At 44.1% G+C, this 21,144-nt stretch overlaps 1 protein-coding gene across 1 annotated transcript in view; it reads right to left on the minus strand.

Annotated features, from left to right (window-relative positions):
* Positions 1-21,144, minus strand: part of LOC142093040 (amine oxidase [flavin-containing] A-like) — a 39,491-nt gene that overhangs the window by 2,739 nt on the left and 15,608 nt on the right. Inside the window, exons 4-13 of the mRNA XM_075173927.1 lie at positions 14,676-14,780; positions 13,274-13,365; positions 10,137-10,278; positions 8,153-8,302; positions 6,704-6,863; positions 5,337-5,433; positions 3,716-3,769; positions 2,733-2,790; positions 2,208-2,305; positions 652-763 (exon numbers count right to left, since the gene is read on the minus strand). Of these exons, the coding sequence (XP_075030028.1) occupies positions 652-763; positions 2,208-2,305; positions 2,733-2,790; positions 3,716-3,769; positions 5,337-5,433; positions 6,704-6,863; positions 8,153-8,302; positions 10,137-10,278; positions 13,274-13,365; positions 14,676-14,780 (1,068 nt within the window). The remainder of the gene's footprint in view (positions 1-651; positions 764-2,207; positions 2,306-2,732; positions 2,791-3,715; positions 3,770-5,336; positions 5,434-6,703; positions 6,864-8,152; positions 8,303-10,136; positions 10,279-13,273; positions 13,366-14,675; positions 14,781-21,144) is intronic.

Below are 21,144 nucleotides of genomic sequence, written 5' to 3' on the forward strand. Positions count from 1 at the left end.
TGTAACTGTAATGTACACCCTTTAATGTTTTTTTTTCCTCCCTCCAGACTGTTGTAAAGGGGTTTCACGGTGACTGGGAACCCAGCCCAATGCGTGTCATTCTGAAGAGATTTAGACATTATCAGAGCCGCCCATTATGAATTCATAAAGCCGAGCTAACGGTACTTTCTCGTAAAAGGAGAAGCAGAAGGGATAGATCAAAAATGAGAACAATGCTCAGATTTCCAGATTGCTGCATAGGAAATAGCTGCAATCATTTGTTATGACTTAAATTACTTTTAAAACATACAGTGATTAATTTGTTAGAAATTGCGGTACTATATCTAAGGGCAGCATCAGGTTGGAGGGTTTTTTCCTCTAGGCATGAGGTATACAGCATAAGCTTCGTTTTAAGTCTTCAGTGCAGCAACACACTGCATAATGTTCTGATTTGGGTGAGATTCTTGGCTTCACTTTATTCAATAGCAACTAAGTAAAGTTTTAAAAAAAGAAAGGCTTTGATTCACATCCTTTTCTGGGATTCTTCCCCATCAGTTCCAGGAGCCTCTGCACAATTACAGGGTGTGATGCACAAAATCAGACCCTTGGAGCTGTACTTCATCCTTTCTAACCTTTTAATAGAGATGTTGAAAGCAAACCAACGGTCTGTACCTCTCTGGCTGCTCTCTCTCCTGCCTGTACGGCCCCCTCCATGTATCCACTCCATTGGGTAGCTGTCTCCGTGCCAGCAAAGTAGATCCTGTCAATAGGCTGGCGAATGATCCTTCAAAAACAAATGGAGAATGTCAGAGGTTAAGTAACAGGAAAGCGATGATCCTTCTCAAAGCAATTTACGGGCTTTGATGAAGCGCTCAAACTTCAGTTCTCCAGAATTCCTGCAGACCTGGGCTGGGGAGCACGGTGCAATAAGCTGTCCCCGCAGGACCACCTACCTGCTTCTGTACACAAAACTCAAGATCTGAGAGAGAGAAAATCTAAGGCATAAATCAGTGTGCCCAGCTTCCGTGCAAAATAATACGAGCCTTATTTTAGTGCTGGGATAAGGGATAATCCTAACAGCCTCCAGAAATGCAGTGCAGCTGATAGACTTACATCTTCTGCATGGCAGCTTTGTTGTTATCCTGCCATTACAATGGGATGTGAATGATGTTTTTGCAGGGACGGGTCACTAATACCAGCTTCTATTTGGAGGCTGGACTTGCCTGGCCGCAAGTTCCGCCAAATGGGGATGGCAGTTGAAGGCCTCTGCATTCAGGGAGTTGCATTCGCCCCACAGGGTCATATAAGCCAGCCCCTCAGCTGGGCAAAGCTGCACAAGCATCCCCGCCAACCCAGCCATAGGTAATGAGCTCCCCCTTTCCCTCAGAGAGATCTGCTTGCTCCGAGGGCTCCCATCTAACCCCCGATGAGGTTTTCCTTGTCTGCCTGACACCAGCTTCCCCAGGTCAGAGGCCTCACCCACCACTACCCAAGTGTTCAGATAAGTTACCGCAGAAGAGTCTCTGCATGGGATGACTTCTTCCCACACACATCTTGGCACAGAGGCAGAGTGTAACTCCGTGACGGACATGCTAAGGAGCTCACGCTGCGACGTGCTACATGGTTTGTCTGGTCTTTGGCTATGGATACAAGATTTGTCTGTTCCTATTACTGCTGAACTGTGCCTTCCACACACTTTTCTGTGATATACCTAGTATTAATCAGCATTATCTCACATGTTCCTTTAAGAACACAGCAATTCTGCATGGGGAGGGCATGGGAGGCTTTGTTGGGTGGGAGGAGCGAATGAGTTTTCATGTAAGGGTTTTGTGTCTTCCCCTCGTGATGTGATTCAATGGGCTTCACCAGGACCTGATGCTCCACCTACACAATCAGTGAAGGCTCTTCTCTGTCCAAGATGTGTGCCCTCAAGGTCTTAGAAAGCTTTAAAGGGATCTATTGCAAATACTGTAAGTAATGTAGCGAGGAAAGGTTTCCTGGCTCTAGCAGGTCCCTTTGTGACTTGCTTTGTTTCCTCGGAAGTCACAAGAGAAACCCTGCTCTTACTAAAGTCAATAGCAAGATCCTTGTTAGCTGGGGAGTAGGGGAGTGGAAAGAGGGCTTGAGTTCCCCCAATATGCTACATATGCCACAAGTGTTGCATAAAGTATATCATTGCACATGAGCTAAGAAATGTAAATTAGAAAGCAAAGCATTCTCCGGTTTACCTTCCATAAGAACACATTATGCCTGGTGGGAAGTAGGCTGTGTAACAACCCCCTGAATATTGCTCCACGCTCCAGTTCTTTTCTTCATAATGCACAGGCTGTAAGTATTAGCAAACATTAGAGAGTGAAACACTGGCAGAGAAATTGGAAATAAAAAACAAATTTCCTCTGAAGAGGGAAAAAACAGGCTAAGGATACCTGTCAAAGGAGTGCCATGTCATCTGGCTGATGCTGTCCATCTGCACAAAACAAATCTTTGCACTTTTACAGAAGCACCAGCCTCCCATGGGGAAATGACAAGACAAATTAAACCATGCACTGCCTTCTCTTTTCTTGTAAAGAGTGAGACTGGCAGCTCTTTTCTTGCTGTACTAGATGCTGCTGCCCTCCCCTTGGGAGTACAGATTGTATGGCACAACATGCAATTTTAGGTACACATTTTAGCAGGAATTTTGGCTTCATGCTCCAGAACAAAGGAGGAACATTACTGTACAACAGAGGTGAAAACAGGCATGCATTTCTTACATGTAAAGCCTCTTCCATCCCCATTGCCTTGGCATATGCCTCACAGATCTTCTTCTTCCTATATGAAAATAAAATCAGAGTCAGAAAAAAAAAGGTGGAAAAAACCCTCTCAGCTATTGCTCTTCTTATAAAAAAATCACATTTATTGCAATATGTTGGAAAGAAAGTTGGGTTTGGCTTTGTTTTTAAGTCTGATTTCAAGTTCTTATCTTAAAGCTTAGTTCAAATGCTGATGCCTAAATGTGACATCCAAAATGGACCCAGGGAATGGGAAATGAAGGTTGATTTTGGCAATGAGCTCTGAAGAAATAAATCTTTGTACAGTTATTTTAGGATGCAGAGCCAATTCATTCTCATGTTCACTGGTGTAAGACCAGAAGAGAAGCAATATAAATCAATGAAATCCCTACAGATTTACTATAGCTGAGAACAAAATATGAGCTGAAGAATTCTATTCACATTCCTAAGCAGAGCTCCTCCTTCACTTGGATGCGTACCAAAAATCACGTTTAGAAAGTACTGTTTGTTCATTTCACAGACTAGTAGAGAAACCATACTGTTGTAAACACGGAGGTTTAAAAATTTTATGGTCCAGTCTGAATTTGAAGGACACCCAAAACTATGCATGTCAACGCTCCCTATCCCTGGGGTGAAGCATCTTTCAGTGGGGATGCAGTCTGGGAATGTCTTCAGAAAAATCTTCTCAGCTCACACAGAGACACAGAGCTGATAAGTCAAAACATGGAAGAATGGGCAGGACTTGGAAACTCAGAAATATCCATACCTGGATTCGATATTAGCATTAGTGTCTTCGCCTGTTTAGGCTAAACGCTCAATTTTTGCCCCACTTTCCAGTATTGGTAGTTGCACTGAGCATGTGTATACGTGCATATGCATACACGTATCCACACACATATTCCTGTGAGGCAGCATCCCAGAGAACTGACTTCTTTCTAAAATATTTACAGTTTCTGAACTCTTACCTCTCTTCCTTACTGAGATGGGCCAGTTTAACAGCCTTTCTGGTAAGGATGAAACTGAAAAGAAAAATATGGCATATAAATATCACGCAGTGTCAGCACCCCAGCTGATTCGCAAGCTCTTGCTTGAAATGACTCTAAAAAAGATGGGCAAAGCACTTTACCGGTATGTGATCGGCTTGACATTTTCTCATCATACCTCATCACTTAGTAATTACAGGTCACACGTGTGAAAAGGCCTGTGCGGGGTACCCTGGGGAGTTAATTGAAAGGGAAAGCATGCATTCCCAAGGGGCAGGTGCAGAGGACTGCCTGGCAGCTACCAGATAAGAAAATTGCGCATTGCAAGTGTGTTTTCAAACCTGCCAGCACTGGCCTCATTTTGCTCCGTAGGAATGAACTCTCCATCCCCACTGACTCAGGAGAGCAAAGTTATACCCAAAGTGGGCAGAGAGACGACAGTGTCCAGCAAACTAGCCTGCACTGCCTACCCTCTTATACCTAGGTCTTATCCAAAAGGACTGAGACCCTGAGTTTCCTGAGCTTTTGAAGTCTCACAGACAACTGGCCATATCACTGCCCATGTCATTTGATGTTAATAAGTGATGGGAGCTTGCTGCTCTGACAAGCACTGCACAGTGTCATGGACCAGTCCTGTAAGAACTGCGATTAATATTTATTCAGCTTGAAGGAAACAGATTTGGTGATTAGTTCATCTGACCTTAGTCGAGACACCCAGGGGATGAAGTATGTTCCTGCACTCTTTTAGAAAGTTGCATAAATCCACAAGGAGAAAGCAGGAAACTCTTTGCCATATGGGGTTTGGAGGAGGCTTATTGCTCTCAGGTCCTGGCAGTTTTTAAGCTTTGAACATGCCCATAAACACGTACAATTCAGTAGAAGTGGCAAGCTTTCCTTGCCAGATACTTAAGGAGTAGTTGCCTGACATTTATATTGGCCTTTTTTTGGCAGTCTCAGCTCAGATTAGTAGAAACGTTTGTAAAGATTGTTTGTTCATATTGGCTTAACCTATTTTAAAAGCCAGTCAATGCTGTTACATATTTTCCCATCTGTTTGTCCAAACTACAATTTTTTTACTTGGCGGTTTCCTCAGAATCCCGATTTCTTCACTGCATAGCTGCTGCCCCGCTCAACCACCAGCTGATGTTTGTTGTCCTGCCTCAGCTCCATGGGCAGAGGAGGCAAATGAGGATTTCTTGGACAACTGCATTTTCATTTCGGCCCAGGTGCTAAATACAAGGCCCAACATAAGCTGAATACAGGCTCACAAAGCTAGGTAAGAAAGGGATTTATTTCTAAATCTACTCCACAGCAAAAAAAAAACATTAACTGAATGCTTAAAATGAAATACAGCTGAATTCAGCAACTCCTTCCCAACCATCTCCTTTGTATTAGGCTATTTATAGGAAAAGCTTCACCTAACAGCTTATACGGACTAGAGAGGCACAAGAGGCTTGTCAGAAGTGCTCTCCTCCCTCTGTGAAGTCTGTGGGAGGAGTGGGCACCGCTGATGTGAGCTGGCCATTTCCCCTCTTCCTCCTCCTCCCACTCCTTCATACAAAAAGAAATACACATCTGTAAGTATGGGCTAGAAGCTCCTAACCCCATAATGGCAGGGAAAGATCCATCAGGTTTCGTGTCATCTAGGGTTATTCCAATTGGGGACTCTTCATCCTCAATGATGAAGGAACCGCAATAACCTAAGGAATGAAAAGAAAACAAAACGATTGTCAGAGAAACTTGTTGAAGATCTTTGTTTCTGACAGTAATGAGTAAGGAAAATTATCCATAAAAGGAATTGTACAGTAATTCCTTTGTCACCAATAATACCTACATGTCCGAAGTGTTTTTGTAACAGTCTCTCTCCTCTCTTCCCTCTGACTCTGGGAAATTTTGTACACAGACTTATAAAAGTCATATTTAAATTCCATTATTACTTAGCAAGGACTTTCTGTGGATTGTTGCAAGACCCTTTGGTTTTCTATATTGGGAGCAATAAACATTAAAAATAAACAGATCTAGCAAGAACTATGATGGTTCATTCCATGAGTAACTTCGGCCAAAACAACAGCAGCAGCAACAAAACTCAGTCTAATCACGTCTGGTCACTGCGGGCTCAAATTTACGGATTGATTTTTCTAACGATAAGACTGTCAGGAATGGTGTCCCATAACAGTAATCGCTCTAATCTGGTATCACATCAGTACATGTTTCAGCCGAACATGCAAAAAATCCCATATAGATAACAGTGTACAAACCTGCCTATATTTCTTTCTAATCCCAATGGCCAGTTTATGCCTTGAAACATGCAAAATTATATTCTTTTGATTAAGAAATATTCTCGCCCAGTGCAACTCCCAGTATCGTTAGGAAGCGGAAATTAATCTGTTCACACAAATAGTTCTGGAAATGGTATCAGTTAAAGCTGAGAAACACATGATGTAGCAGCCCATGGAGAAAATATCTTGAGTTAAACAAAAAGCTAACCTACTTTTTCCAGTCCTCTGAGATACAAAGTCTGTAGAATAGAGGATTAAAAAGAGGGAAAGGTCTTGCTTACACCTTAAGCTCTCCTTGTCATCTGCTGTAGATTCTTTTTGGCTGCCCTAACTCTGTCCCTGGCAGGGAGAAGCAGGGACCTGCTGCTGCATGGTCACTGCTTCTGTGCATTGCAGGTTTCAGCAATGCTTCCCAGGGAAACCTTGCTTGTTCTCTCAGTCATCCCTCCTCAGCTAGCAACAATGAGATTCGGGATCCTATTTGGGTCTGGACTCATCTTTGGGACAAGGCGTGCACTCAAGCTTAGAGGAAGAGCTCTCCTTCTAAGAAGCTTTACCTTTCACTTTTCTGTGTGTTCGGTTTGGGGGTTTTGCACATTTAATCCCCTCTTGGATTTATTCCCTGCCAGACAGCAGAGTTTCAAAATTCACGTAGCATGGGGCTCCCGAGTCCTTCACTTTCCCCACATACCCTTCCTCTCCCAGAAGGCTTCCCTGTAGTACACCATGCATTTTATGACACACCCCATAGGCAAACGTTGAATTAACTGGTTTCTCTTTGGCGGCAGTTCTGGTTTGTAATGAACCTTCGTTGTCAGGATCGGAGGGATAGCACTGATCACATACTTGCCCTGAAACATAAACCACAGTCAGTACAGACAAGGCGCTGCCTCTCACTGAGGTTGCCCCCCCGAACACGTTTGAAAGACGTTCCTATTAGTTGTTAACAGCTTTCCCACTCCTGACCTTGCTACCTGGCTTTCCCACACAGATATTTCCAGGTAACCAAAATAATTCTGCCATTTCAGAAAAAGGAGCTGGAAAAAACATGTTGTTTTGTGGTTAGAAGATTCTTGACAGCCTTCCGGACACTACAGGACCAGAGTTGAAACTTGGCTGGAGACAGGTGTGGAAATGGGACAAGATAGATCTTATGGCATAGGTAAAACTGCCTTTTATCATCCCCAGGAAAATATGACCCACATTTGTCCAAATTATAAGCTGTTAAAAAAAAGAAAAATCGCTTTTGTGCACGTTCACAGGGTACTACTTCAGGACAAGCAACACCGATGGCGATTTCAGCTCTCCTGAACATGCTCCATCCCTCTCGCAGGTCCTGTGTCTGACTGGAGCGATGAAGGACGCTCTGCTTCGGGGCTCCGGGTGACACTGTATCACAACAGACGCTGCTGCTCTCAAACGCTCTCACGCTGGTGAGGCCGCTGAGTGCAAGAAGGCTGTCTCTTCTGACTTGGCTGCTGCTCAGCCAGCATGGAGGGAGAAGCCAGTGGTTTAAAAATCCCTGGAGGAGGAAGACAGGCCCTCCTCCAGGACATCCTTAGACTGGCTTCTCTGCCAAACAGCCACTTCCCTTTCTTTTCACTTTCTCTAAATACCCTCCAAACGCTGAGACAGGCGTCCTGCAGACCATGACGTCCTGCAGAAACCCCCATGGCAGGCAGGGCTCTGTGTGCAGAAGGGAGCTGCCGCCCCGTGGCTGTCACTGCGGGTAATCATGTACTGACGGAGCATTTCACAGCGCCACTGCACAGGGGCAAAATGTTACTAAAGGTGTTTGAAATGTCCTTTTTTTGTTCTGCAAACCACAAACTTAGATATGAACAGGAATGTTATTTTTCCTTTTGCTGAAATGGCCTCAATGCAGAACTAAAATGTAAAAATATATAACCACAGAAAAAGTTAAGCAGAAAAGGCAGAGTAATGACAGAAACTAACTAGCAGAACACCAAGAAGAGACCCAGTCATAAATAAATCCGTAAAGCAGGTTTCACAGAGTGTCAGCATAGTCCGAGAAATAGACACACACAAATGGGTACTTCCTGATTACATCTGACTAAGAGCTACAGCAGATGTATTCCCCCTCTAAATGCATACTCTACTTTTATTCTGATCAAATTACCTCATATATCTCATGGTTTAGAGTCTCCACAATGACATTATCACCTGTCTGATCAATACGGACCACAGGTCTCTCCAGTTTAACTCTGCCTTTGAGGCGTTCCATTATTTTCTCCGATATCTGACCAGAACCCCCTTTAAACTTCCTCTCCTAAAAAACAAACAGAAAAGAAACACAAACAAAAAATCACCAGCATTAATCACAATGACATTGGATCTGACTTCTGCTCATAACCGAGAAACTCCAGGACAAATCTGCAAGTCCTAAGGGTGCAGAGAGGCCCAGACTTTCAGAAGAGCGAAGGCATAAACCTGAGCCTCAGTGGGGATTGCTGCCTAAACCACTTTTGCAATGGCTTCCTCAATTAGCTGGCTTAAAGACTCTTGAAGCCTAGAGAACAAACAAATATAATGCAGATATTTTAGCTAGTATAAACACGTCACTTCATTAAAAAGAGGTTTTGAGTATTTTACCCATCACTGTGCTATCAAAACCCTCATGTATGACAAAGACACCAACTTGCATCTGTACAGCAAAAGCCTGCACCAGCCCAGAAGCAAGACAGATCTTTAACTGGCCTCGAGTGCAGCAGGCAATGAGCTTTATCTGTCCCTGGGAAGACACAAAGACATTGCTGTCTGGAAAAAAGCACAATCTGTGACACATATTTCCTTGTGATGTCTGTGCAGAGGCTCAGGGGAAGCACTAACCCTCTTTTATCTACCAGCCACCAGCGTTCTATCAAGCAGCTCACTTTTACATATACGATGCTGGTATGGGCAGGGAGGAAAGGATCCACAGTCTTGTGCTGAAAGACTGAAATGGCTGCCTGAAGAAGTTTTACAAGACTCGTCATGGCTGCCAAGTCAGAAACCTTTAGCGTTTTTGCTCAGCTGATTTTGATTGGGGTGAGAGGGGAGGGAAGGATGGTAGAAACCAAGACAGCTTGCCCCATCCAGGCACAAAGAAAAGGAAGTGCTCTTCCCAGGCTAGCTTACCCCTCTCCACGTCTTGTTTAGCCATGAGTATCTTGGAATTAATTTTAATTCTTGCTGCAACATCTAGCAGTTTCTGATGTGGGACAGCAAATGTGGCTGAGGGGCTCCTGAGGAAGAAGGCTCCTGGGTCTTGCTCCTACCTCAGGGCAGCATTAGCTCTGCTTACACCCTTCCTGACACATGGTTGTCTATTCTTATCCCAATGAAGAGATGTTGATGGAGACTTCGCATCTCTCCAGGCAACTTCTCTTAATGTCTCCCTATCTTGACACACTTGGAAGGGTGTGGTACTGTCTCCGCTTTGCTGTTGGTAGCTTAAGTCTGCAATGCTGCACGTGCTTTATGAAGCTGTGTTAACTGCGGTAGGAAGCTAGTAAAGGGTGCTGACACACCACATCCAAATTACTTTGACAGCCCTCTCTCTCCTTTTCTGAAACTTCATCCAGAACAACCACATGAAAACCATGATGTTCTGCAGGCAACCAGGCGCCTGCCATGACCAAGGCAAGAAACAGTCTGAAGTAGCTCATAAAACATGCTGCCATATGAAGTGTCCCAAGAAGGAAGGGCCTTTTGCTATCTACTTCCAACCCTTGTCATTAGAGGCTTCAGCCCCAAAAAACCGTATTTCACTCTGAAGTACACTTGCTTTGAACTCCTGAAAACATTCAAATGTGCTAAGTCCCATAGAAAACAAATTGGCAAAAAAGCAACAAAACAGCAACAAAAGGACTGTGCTGAAGTGAATGCAGGAAAAAACAATTGATTAAATTGTCCCAATTTATCCCAAAGTCTAGCTAATAAAATTCCTCATTGTACAGTTAACCGAGAGGATGTTCCACCCCATGAGAACACAATTTTCTCTGGTGCCACATGAACTTGGTGTTTCGTCCTCTTTTCATTAATTGCAGGGCTTTGATGGGTACAACACTCCACTTGCTCTTTATGGTTTCAAGAGAGGAGGAAGAATATGAGACATTTTGTACCTGGCCCCCATTGGTGACAGAGAAAATCCTGGCTGTGCCCCCACACTGCCTCACGTACCACAGGAACCAGAGAGCGGAGACTTCATGAGGCTCAGACGTGACATTGACATTCACAAAGAATGTGGCAAATTCTTTAGCAGCTCTGCATGAGACACAGGAGCAGAAACAGGCAGTGAGTAAATGGGACTTCTTGACTGCTTTCAGGATTTTCTTTGTTATTCTCGATCAGGGCTGCTTTCCCAAAGTCAGAAAAGCCAAGATGATTTGTATCTGTCTCATTTTTTAGCCTGTAGCGAGACTGTTTCAACGGGTTTGTATCAGCACTTCCCTCCCTCCCTTTACCCATTCAGTTTGAAATCCCACTGATTTCACCTTAGTTATTTCTTTAAATAGTTTCCCAGCTGCTATTCCTTTCACCAGAACAAATATTTTTCTCAACAGGAGAATGCATTTGGTAACCAGTTAGTGAAACTCTTCTGCATTTCTCCTCCATGGGGAGCTCATCGGGCACATCATTTCCAAGGTCTGATGGGTCCCGAGGGACTCAACTAGCCACACGGCCAAGACATTCCCCATCAACCATGTAACACTGCTGCACAGACCTTTTGTGAAACCAAGAGTCAGACACGGTAAATAACCCAGAGAAACCAAATTGGCAATCATTGCCATAAATATAAGGAGAGGGTCAGCTGCCTACCACAGTAAGTCCTCTGAACGTAAACAGAGTTACAGCAGCAGGAAATGAGGACCTGGCTATTCACATTTCTTTCATTTGTGGCTACAGATCTCTAAGAGAATTGAGATAATTTTGCAAAGAAGGTGAAAGGTCCTTGACTTGGGTGAAGTTTCATAAAACAACACGAATTTATAATCGTCTGCGAAAGGAAGGCACTGTGCAAGTTACCTGGGCTAAAATATGTAACTTATAAACTTTTATAACCTCATTTCTCTGGGTATTAAGTCCAGACACCTCTATTTCATTAGCCAGAATATGAAAACATCCTGCACGCAAGAACCCTCTGCAACAATCCTGAAAGCACCAAGACACTCAACAGTTGTAGCAGGTTCAGGCCTGAGAAACGTGAAGAGTCTCTCCAGGATCAGTAGATGCTGATCTGTGACACATGACAAACAAATCTTTTATAGTCTTGACCCAAGTCATATAGAAAATGCTGCAGAAGAGCTTTTCTGTTTAGGGCACTACGGTCTTTAACTATGTGTAGAAAAATCTGGCTTGGCTTGAAGATCTAAAATGGCTTTTTACTGAGTTTTTCAGCTGAGCACATCCATTAAAACTGGAGTGCCACAAAACTATTGGTAGTAGAGACTTCTCTGCAGTCTTGCAGAGAAGCGTGTTAAAGGAGAGATCACTATAAAGCCAGTTCTGCTTATACGCCCTGACTAACAGGAACAGTAAAAACAGAAGAGGAAAAGCCAGTGCACAGGGTAGTTCATAGTGACCAAGTTTGCAGGCAAATGGCTCATAAAACTAATTGTAAAGAAAACTACGATGCCACAGAGAGCAAGAGAAAGTCCAAATGGCTGTACCTTGTATCACACGAAGCTGGAGCAAGATTTAAGCCAGCCAAATAATTTCAAACGGAAAGTTTTGGTCAGGAAGCTGCAGGCACAGTGCTAAACCACAGTCAGAGTGAAAGGGCAAACAGAGCACAGCCGCGCAAATAAAAGACACTGAATGCAAGGGAGGAGAGCGTTACAGAACAGCACAGGGCTGGGCACAGCAAGCGGGGATACAAGTGCTCATATGAGCACACTTCTCTTTGCCTTGTAAAGAGAATTCATTGAAAAAGGAAAGGCAGAAAAGAGTATTTCCAGTTATTGTCACCCCAGATTGAACATTGTGCCTTTTTTATTCGTACAGCGTGGTCCCTCATAGGCATATAAAACACACTGGCCATTTTCTAGGCCATATATCACCTTGGGCCCTCTTCCTACCAACTAGGGTTGATGCTTTGTCGGACCTGCTACTTGCAAACAAGGAAGACCTGTCGGATGATACAAAGGTGAAGAGCAGCCTTGGCTGCAGTGGCCATGAGACTGTGGAGATCCTGAGAACAGTAAGATAGACAGCAGAACGGCAATCCTGGATTTAGGAAGAGCAGATTTTATCCTCCTCAAGGACCTGCTTGGCAGCATCTCATGGGAAACTACCCTGTAGGGCAAAGAGGCCCAGGAGAGTCGGCTGGCATTCAAGGACAGCTTCCCAGGAGCAGAGAGAGGGTGGACGGCAACGGGCAGAGCTGAGCAAGCGCAGCCACAGGCTTGCTGGGACAAACACGGAGCTCCCGAGCAGGCTCAGGCACAAACCAGCCAGGGAGGTGAAAGGCAACACAAAAGGGTGCCTCGGCTGCCTTGTTTCCATCCAAGGGTTTCGGAGGCCCAGGAGGCACTACTGCTAAAACAAGGAGCAGCATTTGAACTTCTCCAGAGTTTCCAGAGCCAACAGCTGCTCACTCCCCGCTCCCCAGGTCTCGCGCTGCCCCATCCATTGAGTGACCACCAGAAAGCAGCTGCCCGCTAGCACAGGTGCGGCTCTCCGATGTGCCAGTGGCACTTGCCTGCTCCATGGTACACGATGCAGCTCACGCAGTAAAAGCAGACACAACTGCGCAGGAGAAGACACAGCTGAGTGAGAGGACATCACTCCTCAGCTCCTAGCCTACCCTGGGGCTGGGGAAGCCGCCTCACCTCCTTCTGCCTCCATTTCTGTGCCTGCAAGTGACCTTTATTCATACCTACAAAGCAAAGTTTTATTTACATGTTGCTTTTCCTAAAGACAAAGGCACACGTTCTCCCACTGAGTGAAGAGAAAGCACGGTGATAAGAGCCCACGCTGTCACTCTCGCGTGCATGGGCCTGCTGAGGCAAACCCCAGGTTTCCCCAGCACCTTTAATCCCATCTGCCAGCCAACCCGAGCTCTGCTACCACTTTATCCTCCAGGCCCTCGCCCTCGCCCACCGCCTGACAACAGCCCCTCACAAAGACCAGCCTCATCGCAACCACTCCTGCTCTCTCACCGCCTGTACCCCAGCTGTACTCAGCTGTACCCCAGAATTTGGCAGGGAACTACTATCATTCTGCAGCTGGATTTCAAAGTCAATAAAGAGTTATGTACTTGGTCCAGCAAATCTTATTTATCAGCTCTTCCATGGTCATTTTGTCCCATTCTTCAGCATGCGGAGCATCCCACGGTGCTTCAAGAGGAATCTGGAGAGAGGCAAAATATTCAAGAAATTATTCAGTACTGTATCATTGCCTGGTCATAGCTAGTTAGTAGCACAGAGTTGATCGATATGTTGGCCAGGAGTTGCTTTTGTCCCCTGCACATGGCTGTAAATTTGGAATAAATTCACTAAATGGAATAGTTTCCATTCACACCTTTGGGCATGAATTGTACCATGATCACCAAATCTAGCTTTGCCTGACCAATGAACTATATCCATATGTTGGGACTCATCTGGCCTTTAGTCATCCAGAGGAGAGGTGTCTATTCTAATTTAGTTGTCTTGGTGTCCTCTAACAGCTGAGGGAAAAATTCCTTCTCCAGTCAGAGATTCAGTCAGTTACAACACGGGTATCTGAAGGCCCCTATGTCTCTTTGTTAACCACAGAGGGAGGAAAAATGTCTAGATACTATTAAATTATTTTTAGACAGTTAAGTTCTTAATAATAAGCCATTGCATGTAAGTACCATGACATGTGAGGACACTATCGTATATTTGAATCTTAAAAAAATATCTATTATTTGACAAAAAAGTGTGTAGTATCATGCACAAATTTGATTCTGCAAAACCACATAAACCCAATGAACTTTGCAGGAATACACTTAGTTATGCTTGAAGGTTATTGTAAGGTAGGGCCCCTGGTTTGCAGCTGGATTATAAGGCAACTGATGATAAATATTTGAAAGACAGCATGATGCTCCAGGGGCTACACAGAGGAAGATCTGCAGTTGTACTGCTTGAATTTTGAAGGCATTTACTGTTTAAGAATTTTAGAAATAAAATTACTATGAAGCCAAACTGGAGCCCAGCTTAGGCAGCTACAAAAAAGAATCATCCTTACTTAAAAAGGATGTTACAGGGGAAGGAGAAAAACCCTTCTCATCTCCCAGCTCGTGGAATGGTTTTCCCTGGCATGAGAAAGTACATACACTGAGATTCAACCTCATTTTTTTCAGATATCTTAGACACCTACAGATCTTTTTGTATCCTCTCATAGAATCATCGCATGGAAGGTGCGATGCGATCGCATGGAAGGTGCGAAGGAAGATCTTTAAAGATCACCTAGTCCAACCCCCTCTCAGTGAGGAAGCCCTGCTATTCCTGACAGTTCCTGGGCAACATAGATATCTTTCCTGATGGATGTTTGTTTTTTGTTGGGGTTTGTTTTGTTTTGCTTTGTTTTTATATTAAAGAAGCAATAAAAAAGCCTGCCAGAAACAAAACAAAACCAAACCAGATTTACTCATGATGACATGCGCACTGTAGGAAAAAGATGCAATTTACACAGCCTACCTCTTCTCCCAGCTTGTCCATGGTCCTCCACAAGTTATTGTAATCCAGATAAACTAAGGGATTCCATGTTGAAGGGGAAATACCCGTGAAATAGCGTGACTTTCCCTAAAATACACATAAGAACATAAGCAACTGAAACACAACAAAACATGTCTTCATTACTCAAGAACACAAAATTCTCAAAGTCATCACATGGTTGACCTTTTGCCCTGAAAGATCTATTCTTTTTCCCCCTTTTTTTTTTTTTTTCTGCATATGCATGTAAGCAATGGAATGCATGAAGCTAAGTATGAGGGGAAAAAACAGCTGGGCTGACATTAAAAAGGACAATAACACTTTTTGTTTATTCGGAGGGGATGGGGAGGAGTACATTTGTTCTGAGCAGGTTGTCAAATTCTGGGCTAAGGAGACTCAAGCAATGGCCAAGGAGGTAATATTCCTTGTCCCTAAGCATTCTTCATTATTACCTATGAGTAAATCTAATGTTTGCCTGCCTGCTGAAATATGCATCCTAAAATTTGCATTGGTCTAAAATTGCATGCATTTTAAACTTTTAAACTATCTAAGCACCTTTATGGTATACCTTACCTATAAAAAGCAAACATACCTCTTTATTATGCCAAGTACCTTGGGAGAAACCTAGCCTAAAAAAAAAAAAAAATTGCAAAAAGAAAGTTTTTGGCTGCAGGAAGAAAAATTTCATAGGCTTGCAAAAATGGTATCAGTGCTTACAATGTGTATGACACATAGCTGCAACAGGAATACAGACTGTTTCAGATAATACTGTGATATAATGATAAGCGAAACAATCTAACAGCAGCTGGTTCTTTGTGATAACTTTAATCTGAAAGAGGACTGAATGAGCAGGAAACATTTTCTCTTATTAAATTGCTTTGAACCTTCCCCCATGTGAGTCAACGGCAAATTTCTCATCAGACCTCTTAAATGTTAGCTCTTCCAGGTGTGTCAAAAATTTGCATGAGGTCACGCGGCAGGATGCAGCGAACACGCTGGACCACGACAGGTACGAGCTGTAATGCCAAGCTGTGTGCAATATGCTTTTCAGTGCGACGTATACCATGCCAGCCCATCGCACCTGGCAGGCGGGAGTCACAGACCAAGCGAGAGGCTGCAGTGCTGCAAATGCATGAGATGGTGACCCAGGGACAGGGGGACACACAGCAGGAGCCAAGGGCCCCTTCCTCACACTCAGGGAGAGAGAATTTATTGGTCTTCCCCATTGATAATTGTGTGCGTGTGTGTAAATACATACAGATTTCTGATATTCTTCAGAGCATTTTTCTGCAAAGACCATAACAAAAATAAAAGGTGCAGGATGAAACTCAGAAACCGTAGAGAGCTTTCAGACTTGGAAAAAGCAGTAAAAAAAACCAAACTCCCACATCTTGGTCAACTTTTGTCATCCCCAGGGCAAGTACAACAGAGGAGACAAGAGTACACGGGTAGGGGACCGAAGTCTTGCTATGACCAACACCGCTTGGTTCCACTCTCCCCAGAGGACGGCTGCAGTGGTGCCCCAGCTCCAGCAGCCGGCCAGGCCCGCAGCCCACTGTGCTGTACCTTCTCCCCATCTTCAGTGAGGGCAGCAGCAAAAACGCTCTCCTGTTTGGTCTAGACAGAGTCATCTCTGCTCTGGGCCAAGCAAAGCACAAGGTTGTGATCTCAGGACTTAGTTCAGCTTGAGATCCAAGTGCTTAAAGGGTTTTTTTAAATTTCCAACAAATGTTGAGTTTTCTTTTCAAGCCACCAGGATGACTCTGGAGGTGGTTGGTTACCTCTGGTTTTCTGGGTATGTAAACCTAATCTTGTGTACCACATACTTTTTTCTCTCTTTATCCCCATTTCCTTCTGTTTTAGAGAGTTACGTTGGAGGAAGGTGGGTGGTGCTCCAGCCTTCTCCAGGTGCACGTGTGTATGCAAAAGACACTTCTGCCAATGCACGAGCCGAGCAGCTCCTATAAACTACCAGCAAGGGAATCCTCTGCATGACACTGCATCTTCCTTTTCCTTGAGCATGACTTCTCGTGCTAGTTTGGAGCACTGTGTGTTCAGCCACAGAAAAGAGGACCAAAAAAATGCATGCTACAGCTTTTACTGTCATAAACCGATGCTGTATCAAACAAGGAAATCCTGATACAAAGCAGTAATAAATTGCTAATAATTTTCTTCTTATTGCACAACATCTTGTTTTTTCAAAAAGATCATCAAATACTGCTCCTTCAAAGTTCATTTATTGCTAGACTTTTTATTCTGGTCAGGAATGCAGGTGCCACCAATGTGTCTTCCTTGATGTGCTTTAACACCAATAATCCTGCCCTCAAGCAGAGATGCGGTGCAATGCTGTCAGGCCACCCAACAACAGGTGAAGATAAGTTATTACTGAAGTTCTGTCATGTCAATATTGCAAGGGGACAAAGGGAAAAGCTAAGCCCACCGTTCAGGAGTAGCAGGGAAAACTTTCCGAAGCTTTTCGCTGTTCAGTAAGACCTCTTTTCACACAGCTTTTCGATAACTGCTTGTACTGAGTGCTGTATCTTGCAAATACCTCTCCTTGGCTTACTTAACTCAAAAAAAGAAGCACTTATTTAAAAAGAAAGTCAGAAAAGTAACTTCTTCTCAGGCTCCTCTCTGCCTCTTGTTTTCAGCCAAATCTATTCCTTGTATTGCTGGAAACAACAGCCCAAGAAAAGTCTCTCTCAGTAACTCTATGATGAGGTTTGTGCCAAAACAGCTTTTCCATCTCCCAGTATTAACTCTGCCGTGTTCAACAGCTACAGGTTCAGGAACGCCCAAACTATCCTGTTTGCTGCAGATGGGGCAATCGGTGAGAGAACTTGCTCACTGCCTGGCTACCTAATATTTTCCTCCAAATTTTCCACCTCTATACTAGCTTTAGAACACCATAACCACAAACTGCTGAGAACTGATTGAGAAACCTTACAACCTCAGTCACTGGTATGACATGTATCACGTTAGTGTTCATTTATCTGCTATTTGAAAAAGGAACTATCCTTTTCATTACTGATCTGAAAATATTATTGTCCCCACATCTTTGGTCAATGGCATAGCCCAGGATGATCAATGGGAAAATATATTTTATCTCCTGAGAACTATGAAATGCCAACTGATAATTAACAGTCTAAAGTTGCATTACTTGTTGCTCTCTTCTGCATGCAAGAAACCATAATTTCAGTAAGACTGGAGACCAAGGGCAGGAAAAGCTGGAAAAATACAACAGTGCTAACAGACCTGGAAGAGGCGGAGACTGAATTCAGAGAGCCTGAAATAGTTCAAGACACATTAACTCCTTGTGCAGGGGGGCTGGACCTGTAAGAGGTGGGAGCTGATCGGAGAAAAGCCCAATTCTAACAAATTCCAGGAGAGAAATTCCCATTGCCCGTGAGAGAGCGCGAGCCAAGCAGCCTTAGCCACATCAGTTTTTCAACTCTCTCTTTTGCACAAGTATCTCCACATCAGGGAATAAATCTAGCCCAAATCACCTGGGGCTGGTAAGTTATTCATCTGTTTTTAATATTGTCTCCCTACTAGGCAGAGGAGCTCTGGCTGCCTGTTTCACAGATGAGCTCACTGCAAGTAGGCAAGGTCTTGCAATATTCCATTTTTAAACAAGTTTATAGTGTTCTGGGTGTATTATTTTGAGAACTACTGTTTTCTTAACTAAAAGGCAAATAACCTACTGGCTTTGTTCCCATGCTAACACAAGGCTGCTTGACTAATCCACAGAGTTTATCTAACTTTTTTTTCATTTCCTGGTGTGTCGAAGGCTTTCCTGCAGACCTCAGATTTGAGTCCTGCTGCCTGCCTGGATCAGTTACCCCACACCAATCCAAAGGAAACAATATCCCTAAGCACCGTAGTTCAGTGGTTAGAAAGAAGGCGGCAGAGAGAGATGTGCTTTGCAAGGTCTGTCTTTTCCCTGCCCAGGGCTACACTGCGGCTTGTAGATGAAACTACAGGAATCAAGCCCAAGCCACCCCAGCTGTGACACCACTCCACGTTTCAATTTGTGCAAGAGGAGCAGACAATTTTGCCAGTCTTGAGAAAGGCAAGTCTGGCTCCTGCCCTCTGTGCTGAGGATGAGCTACGCATCAGGAAGCGCAGGAGGAGCGTCCCTTGCGCCCCAGAGCGGGGATTGCTATTGCCCTTGGGCCGTGCACGCACACACAGCTAGAGCAGCGGCTCCATATAGTGTGAGCCCTCAGGTGGGCACCCTTCCCTGCTCAGTACCTCTGGCAGGCCTAGCCTTGCAAGCAGTGCAGTGCCTTGGAGCGTCTGTGATTCCCGTGTCCGAACTGCAGATTTACGGAGATCTGCACAGACTTAGTCACAGACTTACCTGCTGCACCCTAATCTCTTAATCTTAAGGTTAGACGAAGGAAAGACTAGATGGCCAATGTGAAGCATTGCATACAAATGCTTATCTTTTGTCAAGTGTTACCTTGCTCTGAAAATCATAAGCAAACAAATAAGCAAAACCAGTCCTTATTTACTAATATTACGTATACCAGAGTTGTGTGCTGCAGCTAGATATTAGAGGACTGCAGTTAGGTGAGAAGGTTAATACCACACCAAGGCCCTAATGCCTTTACTTGCTAGGGTCTTCTACTAAAGAGAAGGTGAAAACGGAGCACAGCGTGACCTTCAAGGACCTCTGTAAAACTAAAAAGCTATCTGCCTCTTCTAGAAAAGGACAACTCCAGCACAACTGCCTTTTCTCAGTCCTAAAGCATTCTTGATGAATTACAGGACAGTAGCCACAGAGCAATTTGGCTGGAAAGAAAGTCTGGGGCTCGTAACAAAATCTACAGTTTGAAGTTACAGATTTACGACAACAGGATACAAACAAATTTCTGACTGATATCAAAGCAGTCCATGTTACCATGGTAACTGATGGGAAAGAATGAACAAACAAAAAAAAAGATAAACAATAGTTACATATTTGGATTTTTTCAAATAAACTGTAACTACAAAGGAAACCTGCCCACATGAAGCAACGTGGTTTTTAAAGCTTGCAGTACATGGAATTTTTCCACGTACATATGGGAAAAATTCCTTTCAGAGCAAAGAAGCTCATGAAATCCCTCCAGGGATTTCCACTTTCCCTTGGCTGCTTCCGCTGCTAGGATAAACCATTTCCCCACTTTCCCCTAACTCAATCCAAGAAGTATCCTGGAAATCTTAAGAAAGAGCCAAACTGAACCGATTAGTATGGTAAACAAAAGACCAAAAATCTCTTCATCTGAGGGTGCTGGGGATTATATACAGTTAAATGCCTGTTACAACAAAATCTAAAGCCATGTTTAGTCGTTCCTCAAAACACTCTCCCTCTCACCTCTGACAAAACCACACAGCATTGCAGACTGGAGAAATGCCCTTGGGAAGAGACCTTCCTGTCTGGCCCCAGCTACACGCTCCCTGACAGCCCTCAGCTGACAGAAATAGCAGATGAGATGCAAGGAGACAAGTTTTAGTCATACTTTTCAAATCTGAAAGGCAGCAGCTGGCCCATGGCTGACAGTGTATTAGCCCAAGAAGCCAAACACATCCATCTTTCAGATTACTATTTAATTTCTGGGGCAATGATCCTTTAATATCAAATCACCTGCTTGCTAACACATTTTCTATCATCTGTGAAATACCACAGGTGCTCGGGTTCCTGGAGCATCTTTAATGAACGTGAGGGGCACACCTATAGCCAGAAGAGGACAAATCCCTACGTGGACAACTCACCATCACAGGATGATAAGAGCGTGTAGCGGGTAGGCAAAACGTACAAGCCCTAAGAGGCCTGAGCACTCACCAACCCAGGCAATAGCCAGGACTGCACAGTTTGTTTTCAATAGGCTTCTTGTAGAATTGGGATGTAAGAGAGGGTTCAACAACAGATCCCCAAAAAGAAGGGAATGGTGACTACACGAGGTCTCAAGGAAAGAGTAAGGAGAAAAAGCAGTGGAAAACCTTAGGCAAAGAAAGGAAAACAAAAGGCCTGCAATTCGTGGGAAGAGGACGTGGGAGGAATGAAACCCACCGGAGGCAAAGCATCACTATTATTATCCAGTGCTTAAGTCTGTCCACACTGGGAGCCCTTAAAGCCCCTTTGCTGTCACCATGTTCCAAAAACTACGCCTCCCTTGGGGACCCTGGTTAGCTCGGCAGGACCACGATGCCAAATCTAGAATTGATCCACAGCCTGTGATCCAGTTGAATAGCTCGTAATGCTGCCTCTTGTTTAGGAACATGCTTCCACTTCAAAGAAAACTTACGAAATTACATGGTCATTAGTGAGGACATGCATAATGTAATGTGGGACAAAAAAAAGCTGCAGCTTCAGTGTTAAAATGGATTAAGGGCTCAAATTTATGTAACCCATTAGGGCCTTTTATTTAACATACAGAAGATAAGTGCCTTTTAAGATGCTAAGAGATCC

This window comes from Calonectris borealis, chromosome 1 (assembly GCF_964195595.1).
Source record: "Calonectris borealis chromosome 1, bCalBor7.hap1.2, whole genome shotgun sequence".
NCBI lineage: Eukaryota > Metazoa > Chordata > Aves > Procellariiformes > Procellariidae > Calonectris > Calonectris borealis.